An 11833-nucleotide genomic window follows, 5' to 3' on the forward strand; every position below is an offset into this window, starting at 1 on the left:
GACCATTACCGGCCGGTGACGGTGTCGTCTGTGGCTGAAAGAGCGGTGCTGGCGGTGAGAGTCATACCCCGCGTTCGATGTCTCTCGGACGACGAAAATTCTACGTCGTCCGGCCAATCCCGTTCAAGGTCAGTGCGGGCTTGGCTGCGGTTATGGAACGTGATTGGCCGGACGACGTAGAATCTTCGCCGTCCGAGAGACATCGAACGCAGGGATAGTCATTTATTGAGGCCTCCAAAGGCGAGGGCTAGAACATTGTCCGTTGGCAGCGGTGGCGGTGGCGAGAACATGCGGTTTCGACGAAGAGCGGTGGTGGCGTATTGGCCACACGCTGGGGATAAGTGAACATAAGGGGAGGGAGGTGGTCGAGCAAAGGCCATGCGGACGGCTGTCCGGAAGGGTTACCCGGGGGAATAGCCGGAGGGGAGGGGAGCGAAAGGAGAGAGAGAGAGAGAGAGAGAGAGAGAGAGAGAGAGAGAGAGAGAGAGAGAGTGTGTGTGTGTGTGTGTGTGTGTGTCAAAGGGGTGTGCCGATGGGGTTGGATATGTTGACAGATGGCCCTCGTTAACTGACCACGGCCCGGGTCCATTGGACCACCCGGTCCAATCAAATGGACCACCCGGTCTAATCAAATGGACCTCGGTCTAATAAACCAGCGATGGGTAGGGAGAGATGACTTAGCAGCTGGTGCGTCGGGGCTCCGCTGATAAATCTGTGACCATCTAATGTTGTTAATTAGTGTGAACGTCGATATCAGATTTCCGAACGCGCGGCAGTGTAAGATGTAGAGTTTTGGCGAGGCAAACATGAAGCAAGAAAAAGGGGAATATGTGGCCATGTTAGATGAATCACAAGGTTTTCTTGGGGCCACAGTTGGTCGGCGAGAAAAGACAGCCTCATTTATCGTCATTGATCACTAGTCAACTCGATCATTTGGAGAATGCCTGTTAGGCATAACCGCCAGTTGTTTAATGTTGACTGAATCCTGTCATTATTCTTTTCCCTTGCCTTTGCTTTCCGCCTCCGTCGTTTCATGCCTGAGGTGTTTCACGTCAAATTATCTCAATCAAACTGTCATTTTTTATCACCGCCTCACCACGCCTCTTTGCCCCACGTCTGTCTGTCTGTCTGCCTGTCTGTCTGTCTGTCTGCCCGCCTGCCTGTGTATCTGCCTGTCCGTGTTCGTCTATATTTTCGCGCCGTGTCTACTGTGTTGTGGCAGGGATTAGACAGGATGGGTGTACCCACCGATAAAAAAGATATTAACGCCCGGTCCCATGAAGGCACTGTTTGCTGAAGAGCCTCATTATGGGGACTGACGTCATCTGTCTGGTGGAGCAGAAGGTCGTGGGCTCAATTCCAGGAATGGAAAATGTTGACCTTTTAACCCGCGCCCCGTAGGGGGGGGCCGAAACGGCCCCCCCCTGTCCTTTTCGGTCGATATCTCCTAAACGGCTGGAGATATCGCCACCAAACTTTCAGGACCCCTCCGGGCATCAATTTTACACATTGTGACCAAAAATTTTCCAGAGGCTTTGATAGGTTCGCCACAAATGACGTCAGAGTGACGTCATGTTCTGCCATTTTCGACCGAAAAAAGAGCTTCGCGAGGAGAGCTGTCAGGCCTACAGCTTTGAAGATACAGAAAAATGATAAAGACATAAAAGGTGTAGAATTGACAGGGCTACAAAACTGCTATCTCGAATTTTTGAAATTTTTGAGTTTTGACCCCCAAAAATCAAAAAAGCATTTTTTTGGATATATTCGCCAAAAAATCCAAAAAGTTTTTTGAGTTTCGAAAAAACCGGAATATATGTGATAGTGCCTACCGTCTTCTATCTACATACCAAATTTCAGATCGATACCTCGTTTTTTGGCCAAGTTATAGCGAAAAAACTGTTCAAAAATGATGACGTCAAATTTTCAAACTCAATTTTTGGCAATTCTAGAACTCGTAGAGCAAAACGAAGACCACCATTAGACTCCCCGTGACGAGCTGCATCGAATCGATACCCATTTTATGCAAAAATATCAACTTTGAAAGTTGACCTAATTTGACCTGACCTTGACCTGACCTTCACAAAAACGTGACCTAGGCTGGCCCCAAAGGCTGCCTAACCCACATAATCGCATTTGTCATGTAAAATGGACCATAAAACATGTATCACACGACACATTCATATTGTGACCCCCGGTGACCTGACCTCGCTGTGACCTGACCTGGTATCAGTGACCTCAGATAGCAAAGTATGTGTTTGACGAACAATGTACCATCGATGGTTTTCAATAAATTACCAATTTACTCGCTTTCACAGCACATTTCTTGAATTGCCTGTGAACGGTGAAAATCTGACCTTTGACCTGACCTGTGACGTCATCGGTTTGACCTAGGTCAATGAAATTTGGTCACAAGGTAGTTCCCGGGTGGGGCTATCGAACGCCGTTTGAATTTTGAAAATCGGCCGGTAACTTTCCGAGATCTTAGGGGGGGGGGGCCGAAACGGCCCCCCCCCCCCTACGGGTGGTAGGGTCCGCCGGTAGCCCTACGGGGCGCGGGTTAAATATGACTGCAGATGTTGGTTGTGTGTAAAACGTCTTATAAAAACTCTATTAGGTATTGGTCATTTTGGAGGTTTCTATTAATGAAAATTTTGAATTTCTCTTTCTTCCACAGAAAATAGGTATGAAAACGAAGGAAACTGAGCCTTTGTGTCCTATACGTAAATTTCAATTCAAAAAAGGTTCATGTTTCTTTTTTCACATTTTCCATACCACTCACTCAGCTAAATCTACATAATTTCCCTCAAAGTTGCTGGTCAAATAAGCATGTTTTGAACAGTTCATTTTGTAAGCTTTTGTATTGACGTCTGATTCAAATACCGCCTCAGTGCAGGCGCACTTGGCAGTTGGCACCGGTCCAAACGCAACCCCCCCCCCCCCTACCGCGCTCCTCACTCGGCCCGGCCACTGCCCGCGGCTATCAGCTGACGGGTCACCCGTGGGGTCAGCCGGCGGTCCGCAGGCAGCGGTAGGCCGCAGCACAATCCCTGCAGCTAAGACAGAGATTGTCGTATCCTTGCATTTTAGATTAAAACACTTTTGCGTCTCTTATTCATGAAAGCTAAGCTCATGCATTCTTTCTTCGACCCACATGTAGATACATACCTATTCCAGCATTTTTTTGCATACTATATTTTCTAAGAAACGCATTTCAGACGTCTTATGAATGGTTTCGGCTTCTACTCATTCACAGTCATTATACCCAAACAAATAGGTATCATTTTTCTGGCATTTTAGACGTCATTTTAGACGGCATTTGAAACGCACGTATTCATGGTAACTGCATCAATTCGTTGATTCTTCACTCGATCCACATCAAAACTCATGTATTTTTCTCTCCACAGGCGGCGAGCAGCCCCGGGAGCAGCCGTCTCAGTCAGTGGACACTACAGATGAGGCCCGCGACGGAAAGAAGAAGCGTCAGAGACGCCAGCGCACGCACTTTACATCACAGCAGCTGCAGGAACTCGAGTCGACGTTCGCCAGAAACCGGTGGGTGGCGGGTTCGAATCCTGATAGGGGTATGGTGTTATTCAAGGATTTTATTATTTGTTGGTGATTATTGCTTAACCCTCGCCGGCACAGGGGGGGGGGGTTGCCCTAAGGTTTTTCGCGAATAACTCGCGTAAAAAGCGGCCGATCGCGACGAAACTTTCAGTAGCCTCGCATTGATCAATTTTACACCTACCCTGAAAATTTCATGACCCTGACCCCAATGACCTTTGACCTGTGACCTCTTTTCCGAGACCATGTTTGGCCGGAATCGCGATTCGGCGTATGTCGGCTAACATTAGCAGCGCGTTTGCAAGCTTTTTGTGGTTTCAAACGTTCAAACATGTGATTTGATGTCGCTCCCATACATAAGGGTGGGTGTCAAGGTCACCTGAAGGTCAGGTCAGGTCATTGACCTTTGGTGACCTCGGGTGACCTCGGCTCACTTTTTCGAGTTTTACATGTTTCTAGGCTAGTTTTTTGAGCTGAATTCGAATTTGGCAACCATTTGAACATTTACGAAGTAGTTTTGGTGCCTTCGTAACATGTTACGAAGCTGTCAGAGGCGGTTGACACGTATTACGAATACCCGTCACAACCCCTACCGGTTGACCTGACCTGACCTGACCCGACCTGGTCTAAATGCTTAAAGACATCATCTCTGATCAAAACTAACACGATATTCGTGATCAGCACCCCGGAAAACCACATAGCAGCCACAATTTACGACTTTCTAACAGGTCCCGATTTTCCCGGTTTTCGGGTCATTGACCTGACCTGGAAGGTCCCCGATGACCTAGGACCTTAAAATTGGGTATCATCGGCTTCGTCTCGTGACGGGCAACACGCTCGTTTTTTCCGCGAAGCTCTAGCTTGATCAGGGGCCAAACGCGAGGGGGGGTCGTACCAACCCCCCCCCCCCCCCCCCCTTGTGCCGTCGAAGGACGCAAAATGGCCTGTGCCGGCGAGGGTTAATTGAAGAGGCTTCTGTGGTTTCTGTAGTGTAAGGTAAGTTTTGCGATAATTGACGGGAGCTGTTTACAGGACAGTACACTGACTCCGTGGGATAAAACCGTCCCTTAGTTTAAATGCACCCTTTTTAATCAATGTCGGCACAAAATTACCTTTAATTGGGTCCCGGACTCTACGTTGACAGTTATTGGACACAGCTGGATCTCGCGTAGTTCATTTTTTCACCCAATGAATTCTTACAAGCTAGAGCTCAGCGAAACCTCAATGAAGCCTTGTTCTCATAGTTAGAGGAGTAGTCCACATTGGCAGACCTGACTCCGAGGAATCCATGAGTTGTGTCGTTGATTCGTTACCAATCACACCTTGGCTTTTTGTGTACCTCAATGAACTTATCCTTAACTTATCTCAACAAACAGTTCTTCGCACGTAACTTACAATTTGACTCATCCCTCCAACTCCCCTCACCCCTCAAGCTTCATACATCCTAACCCCCTCCACCCCTCCCCTATCCTCCACTGAACTTCCGAAGAACCGGAGCTCGGGTTCAAATTTCGATGGCGTGGGCGGGACGCCTTCTGAGTAACGCAGAACGGCCGCCACTTGCTATGAAGCCGCGATGGGGGGTCTGAGGGGCGGGGGAGGAGGGGGGAGGTAGTTCCGGGTCGGATAGTACTATCGCGCTGGCTCGCGAGGTTTTATCGTACCGAAGTAGCTGCGTTGAGCGTTCCCACCAATCGTTCGCTGTAAGGACATTGGCGATCTATTGGTGCACCTGTTGTATGGGTCTGATTCATCGGCCGCTACTGTTGCAGATAGTGACACTTGATTTGGGTGTTAGTTAAGGAAGTGCATTGTTTGGGGATGTTTGGGAATGAATAGTATGGAAAAGGTTGCTATAGTGCATCTTTTGCCCTTGCTTTCGCTTGTCATACAAGTTACATGTTCCACTTGCTTCCAACATGTACAACTTGCTATGGAATTTATTCGAGCATTTTGTTGAACACTCGTGACAAGATTAGAGCCATTTTGTCATTTTTCATACATTCAGTAGAATGACCCTTAATTTGTATCAACCATCTTTGATGAATTAGTTAAGCATGAATCAATGAGACTTCTTCAATGATTACTGTCGTCTGTTTTCAGGTACCCCGATATGAGCATGCGGGAGGAGATCTCGCTGTATACTAACCTCTCCGAGGCCAAGATTCGGGTAAGTAAAACTTGTCTTGATAAAAATGTCACGAATAGCCACAATAACTAAATGGGCTCTTATTATGTAGGGTAGTTACCGCTTGACATTGACTTGAGTTTTCTGATTTATTCTTGATTTCGTCCTTGTTATGCCGTAATTGACTTCGCAAGTATTAGCTGCGTTTTATGGCGTAAACGTTTCAAAGTCATCCTTCAAATCCACAAATCCTCAGCAAAAAAAAGTTTTGCCACCTTTGTTTTTATATCCCTTCATTCTTTCTCTACACTCTCATTCATTTTCTTTCATCTCATTCATATTCATTCATTCGAATCACCACCCGTCAGTTACATTTTACCCGTTCAATTCGCCCCAATCCGCTGTTTTTAGTCCTCTTTGATACTCAATTTAAAACCGGACATCTGTTTTCGCTTCTGTTGCCACCCGTTTGCACCCAACACTGCTCCCTATTTTATCCCCTGTAAGTTATCACCACCAAACCAATTACTAATTATATCAGCTCATATGTCGTCCCCACAGGGCCGCTAATTAGATAATTCCAGCGCCAATCATACGTCCGGCCTGTGTGTCTCCCCTCAATCTCTCCCATCTCCCCTCGTTCTCTCCTGGCTCTCTCGTCCCTCACCCGCCCCCGGCAGCCCGCCGACCCCAGTCCCTCTAACTAAGAGTGTGAGATATTCAACACCTAGTCTGTTGCAGAACATCGCGGCAGAGTTGTTGGTTTGTCCTTTTATGTGTAAAGGCGTCTGCGATTTGTGCATCAGTGTCTTTTTTTCTCCTTTCTTCTCTCGCGCTTTCTGGCTCACGTGTATATGTGTGCTGCTCACTGTTTCTCTTTTTTCTCTCTCCCTCCCTCCCTCTCGCTCGCTCTCGCTCCCCCTCTCTCTCTCTCTCTCTCTCTCTCTCTCTCTCTCTCTCTCTCTCTCTCCTCCCCTTCTCCCTCTGATGTATCCGTGTAAATCGCGGCCGCCCCAGAGGCAATGAATGTTTCACGCAGGCACATTGATATGTTAATTGGTGGCACCCTGCCGTGCCGGGGTTATCATTGACTTTGGTAGGCGCGTGCGGCCAGGGGCGTGCACAGGACGGGGGAGGGCGCGCAGGACAGAGGTGCGCTCAGGACAAGGATATCTAGGAACTTGGCATGGGCTCGGGGCAGGGGTGTGCGTAAGGACCTAGGGAGGGTATATCCGTGTGACACTGGGTTGGGAGCAAAGAGATGCGCTCTAGAAAGATGGAACAGGGAATTTTCTGGGTAAAATATGGAAATGGACTGTTTGAATATCTTAATATTCAGATTTTGATACTTTTTCTATTCCATCTAAAAAAAAACAGAGAAAATCATTTTTGCCGCATACTCTTCTAGTTCAATTCAATCACATGATTTGAAAAAAAAAAAATATTGACCTTGTTGTCGCTGTATATCTTTTTTGTTCGCTTGTTCAACATCTCTACAACATACTGTAACATCCAGGCTCAGCACGGACCTTTATTGGCACCGGTCCAACTCCAGACTGCCGGCCGCCGCTCCGGCCCGGCGGTCGGCACGCTCACACCGCCACTCAGCTGACCCAGCGCCCCGGGTCATAGACCGCAGTCAGGGGCCTACAATCAAGCCGGCCCAGTGACACTCAAACCATCACATTACCTCCCTCCAAAAAAAAAAAAAAAAACAAAAACAAACAACCCACAAACACCATTCCTGGCTCAGTAACGAAAAGAACACAACAGCTACACAGAAGTCTCAAGTGTTCATTAACACATATCTACCCAGCACCGGGTCTGTAGTAGTCCGGCTTGCGTCGTTCACGCTGTGATCGACGCAGTGTGACCGACGGAACACCTTCCGCTCTCTCTAGTGAGCCCGACAGCCCTCGGGACACCAAAGAATCCCGAGTCACGCCCGTGGCAGTCCCTTCACTCAAAGTCTGACTCTGATCACCTGTACACGCGCGCGCACTCGAAGTCTGATCACCCGCACACACGCACGCACCAGAGGGGAGACGAGCAGCCGGAGACGACTGTACTCCGGGACTCTCCGAGCTCTGCTCAGGCTGGCCGGCGTCAGCCGCCGGTCTCCGGTCCGAGATCACCACGGGATCCTCCTGCTGATCGTCCTCCAGCCAACTCTCGTCCGGCTCGCCACCCGACAGGTCCCGCCTCTCCCGCAGCCGTCCGAAGTCGCAGACGTCCGTCTCCGTGCGATTCTTCGGAGCAGAGTCGCCCGCAGACCGCAGCTGATCGAAGTGACGGCGCCACAGTCGACCATCGTCCAGCCGGACCTCCGCCATCGTTGCACCGAGGAGAGAGACGACCACTCCGGGCGACCAACCATTCAGCCATTTAGCAAGTTTGACGGACATGGTTCCGGAAGTGGATCTTTGAAGCGCATACTTTACTTCCTTGACGTACCTTTCCGCCAACCCGTTACTTGCCGGCCTGTGAGGAGCCGTCCTCACATGACGGATGCCGTTCCTCCTCGTGAACCGCTGGAACTCCTCCCCGATGAAGGCCGGACCGTTGTCCGAGACGATGGTGTCCGGGAGGCCGAACCTGCAGCACAGCAAACGAAGAGCATCCACGGTAACAGCGCTGGACGTAGAAGTCGTCAACACAACCTCCACCCATTTCGATGTTGCATCAACGACCACCAGTACATACTTCCCATTCACAGGCCCGCCGTAATCGACATGAATTCGCGACCAAATTTTTCTCGGCCAATTCCACTGATGTAGCTCGTTTCTTACAGGATGGGGCCTGGTTTGTTGGCACCCATCGCAAGAGCGCACGAATCGCTCGATGTCTCCATCTATATGAGTCCACCACACACATGTTCTCGCCACAGCTTTCATCCGACTCACCCCAGGGTGTCCTTCACGTAGCTCGTGTAAAACGTGCTTCTGTGCCTTGGCAGGCACGACCACGCGGCTGCCCCACAGCAGCACTCCGCGGATCACCGACAGCTCATCTCTCCTGTGGAAGAATGAGCGGATGTCCTCCTCGTCAGGCCACTCACCAGTATCTATGGCCTGCCGCACCCGACTCAGCAGAGTGTCCCGAGACGTCAGCGCAGCAATCCGGGAGGAGTCCAATGCAAACTCCTCCTCCAAGCTCTGCAACAAACACACCATCTCAGACACCTCATGGTCACGCTCCTTCGAGACGGGAAGGGGTAATCTGCTGAGACCATCGGCATGTCCTATCTGCGTCGTTGATCTGTACTGAATCGTGTAATTGTACGCGGATAACCGTAGCGCCCATCTCGAAATCCTTGCGGATGCTGTCGCCGGAATCCCTTCATGCTCACCGAACAGTTTGACCAGTGGCTTGTGGTCAGTCACCAAAATGAATTTGTCATTTCCAAACAAATACTGGTGAAACTTCGTGACGCCAAACACCAAGGCCAACGCCTCCCTCTCAATTTGGCTCATTTTCTGCTCAGCTTTGGATAGCGATCGTGAAACAAACCCCACTGGCTTCTCGGACCCATCCCTGTATCTGTGTGAGAGCACTGAGCCAATGCCAACAGAGGATGCGTCACAAGTGAGCACAAGAGGAACGGTTGGATCAAAATGCGCCAGCACTCGTTCCGACGTTATCAACGTTTTTGCCTCATTGAAAGCACTCTGCTGCTTTGGTCCCCAGGCCCACAAAGCATCCTTTTTCAAAAGCTCATGCAATGGTGACAGTACCTCAGATCGGTTTGGTAGAAAACGAGCATAGTAATTCAGAATGCCCAAGAAACTTTTCAGCTCTGACACGTTTTTGGGACTTGGCGCAGAGTGGATGGCTCTCACCTTCGCCTCTGTGGGGTGACAGCCCTCAGCGTCGATCCTGTGCCCCAGGTACTCCACGCTGTCCACGCAGAATTTGCACTTCTTCTCCGACACACGGAGTCCGGCATCTTGCAGCTTCTCCAACACCGCAGATGTGCGCTGTAAGCAGTCGTTCTGGGATTTCCCAGTAATGAGCACATCATCTAGGAAAACACAGACACCAGGCATACCATTCAACAACTTCTCCATCTCTCGCTGAAACAACGCCACCGCCGAGTTGACACCGAAGCCCAGGCGTCGATACCTGAGAGGTCCAAGGTGAGTGTTAATCGTCAGGACATCTCTGCAGTCTTCATCCACCACGCACTGCTGGTAGGCCTGGCTCAGATCGAGCTTGGTGAAGACTTTGCCTCCCGCCAGTGAGGCAAAGAGATCTTCTATCCTTGGAAGTGGGTATTTGTCAACACGAATGGCACGATTTGCTGTCAGCTTGAAATTCCCACAGATTCTGACACTGCCGTCTGACTTTAACACCGGTACAATCGGAGCACCCCAAGCTGCATGTCCAACTGGTTCAAGCACACCCATGTCAATCTCTCGCTTGAGCTGCTCATCGACCCTTTTCTTCAATGCAAAAGGTAGCGGCCTCGGTTTATAAAACTTGGGAGCCACACTACTGTCAATGTCTAGTTTAACTTTCACCCCCTTGAGCTCACCCAGGCCTGGTCTGAACACTTCAGCGTATTTCTCTTTCAGAGCCGTGACAGCATCACTTCCACTCACCGAGAAGATGTTGAACCAGTCCAGCTTCAGGTTCCCAAGCCAGTCGCGCCCGAGGAGGTTTGGTCCATCTCCTCCAACCACCACCAGTGGAAGCCATCTCGCCTGGTTGTTGTACTTCACGTCCGCGATGAATTCACCCACGACCGGAATCTTGGCTCCAGTGTAGGTTCTGAGGACAGACTTTGGCTTCTTCAACTCAGGAGTCGGATGTATCTCCTGAAACGTCTTCACATTCAAAAGCGAGACAGCCGAGCCCGTGTCAACCTCCATTTGTATGACTGTGCCCTCGACATCAACATCAACAATGACCGGCTGAGCCGCATTTTGAACGGCGTTGACTACAGTATGAATCCTATCTGAATCAGAATCAGACTCGTCAGAAATGGGCGGGTCCCTTTCCACCAGCCTGGTTGTCTGGGAGGGTCCCTTTCCACCAGCCTGGTTGTCTGGGACCAGGCCCCCCTCGTCGGGTTTGAGACTGTTCTCCGCTCCCTCTGGGGACTACACAACGGCGTGCTAAATGTCCAATTTTTCCACAATTGAAACATTTGAAGCTGGCGTAGCGACATGTTTGGGCCGGATGAGAACGGCCACAGCGGTGGCATGGCTTACCGCGACTGCGTTGGCCGGCGTGCACTTCATTGATCCCACCCGGCGTCACGTCCCGACCCGGCACAGAGATCTCGTTGACGGTGCTCTCCTGTCCTCCGATGATCCTGGCGTCCCTGGAAGCCGCTTCTAGTGACAGACAAATCCGGTTAGCCTGAGAAAACGTCAGTGTCTCTTCCGACAACAACTTCCTTTGCATCTGAGCATCATTCACTCCACATACCAAACGATCTCTCAACATCTCATTCAGGGTCTCTCCAAAAGAACAGTGCTCAGTCAGCTTCCTCAGCTCAGCAACATACTCTGCTACTGACTGGCCCTCCTTTCTACAGCACGTGTTAAATTTGAATCGAGCCACAGTCACAGACGTTCGAGGTTTCAAGTGACCATTGAGCAAAGTCACAATTTCTGTGTACGATTTGTCACCGACTTTGCCTGGCGACACCAAACTCCGTAACACAGAATAGGTATCCTTACCGCATTGTGAAAGCAGGTAGGACTTCTTCTTGCCATTGTCAGTCACATTTCTTGCATCCAAGTAAAACTCAAATCTCTCGAACCACTCTTCCCACACATCTTCGCGTAAATCAAATGGGGCTAAACTGAAGCCTTCAGCCATCTTCCATAGCACGATATTCACCTCGTCGCCAATTGTAACATCCAGGCTCAGCACGGACCTTTATTGGCACCGGTCCAACTCCAGACTGCCGGCCGCCGCTCCGGTCCGGCGGTCGGCACGCTCACACCGCCACTCAGCTGACCCAGCGCCCCGGGTCATAGACCGCAGTCAGGGGCCTACAATCAAGCCGGCCCAGTGACACTCAAACCATCACACATACCTACTCGTATTTTACACCTTACACCTATCAAGCTCGAAGTTCATCATGTTCTTGGTGAAACACACAAGTGTTATCTCTTCTCTCTCGCTCTC

At 50.1% G+C, this 11833-nt stretch overlaps 2 protein-coding genes across 5 annotated transcripts in view; one reads left to right on the plus strand and one right to left on the minus strand.

The window, feature by feature from the left end:
* Positions 1-5803, plus strand: part of LOC122376484 (pituitary homeobox x-like) — a 28776-nt gene extending 22973 nt beyond the window's left edge. The window contains exons 2-3 of the mRNA XM_043356367.1: positions 3405-3552; positions 5668-5803. Of these exons, the coding sequence (XP_043212302.1) occupies positions 3405-3552; positions 5668-5785 (266 nt within the window). The 3' untranslated portion in view covers positions 5786-5803. The remainder of the gene's footprint in view (positions 1-3404; positions 3553-5667) is intronic.
* A 1686-nt stretch (positions 5804-7489) lies between these two features.
* LOC122376482 lies at positions 7490-11587 on the minus strand. Of its 4 annotated transcripts, XR_006255646.1 has the most exons (5): positions 11380-11587; positions 10906-11031; positions 10294-10462; positions 9532-9814; positions 8755-8847 (listed from the first exon to the last, which is right to left on the minus strand). XR_006255646.1 is itself a non-coding variant. In XM_043356366.1 (2 exons), exons 1-2 carry the CDS (start codon positions 11382-11384, stop codon positions 7501-7503), a joined length of 792 nt encoding a protein of 263 aa, XP_043212301.1. In that variant the 5' UTR covers positions 11385-11587; the 3' UTR covers positions 7490-7500. The 4 variants fall into 4 exon arrangements, 1 of the variants encoding a protein (XP_043212301.1); XR_006255647.1 differs by lacking the exon at positions 8755-8847 and having other exon boundaries at positions 9212-9814; positions 10294-10518; XR_006255645.1 differs by lacking the exon at positions 8755-8847 and having other exon boundaries at positions 9218-9814.
* Between the last annotated feature and the right edge of the window lie 246 nt (positions 11588-11833).

The sequence above is a fragment of the Amphibalanus amphitrite genome, unplaced genomic scaffold, assembly GCF_019059575.1.
Source record: "Amphibalanus amphitrite isolate SeventyFive unplaced genomic scaffold, NRLGWU_Aamphi_draft 002161F_arrow, whole genome shotgun sequence".
NCBI lineage: Eukaryota > Metazoa > Arthropoda > Thecostraca > Balanomorpha > Balanidae > Amphibalanus > Amphibalanus amphitrite.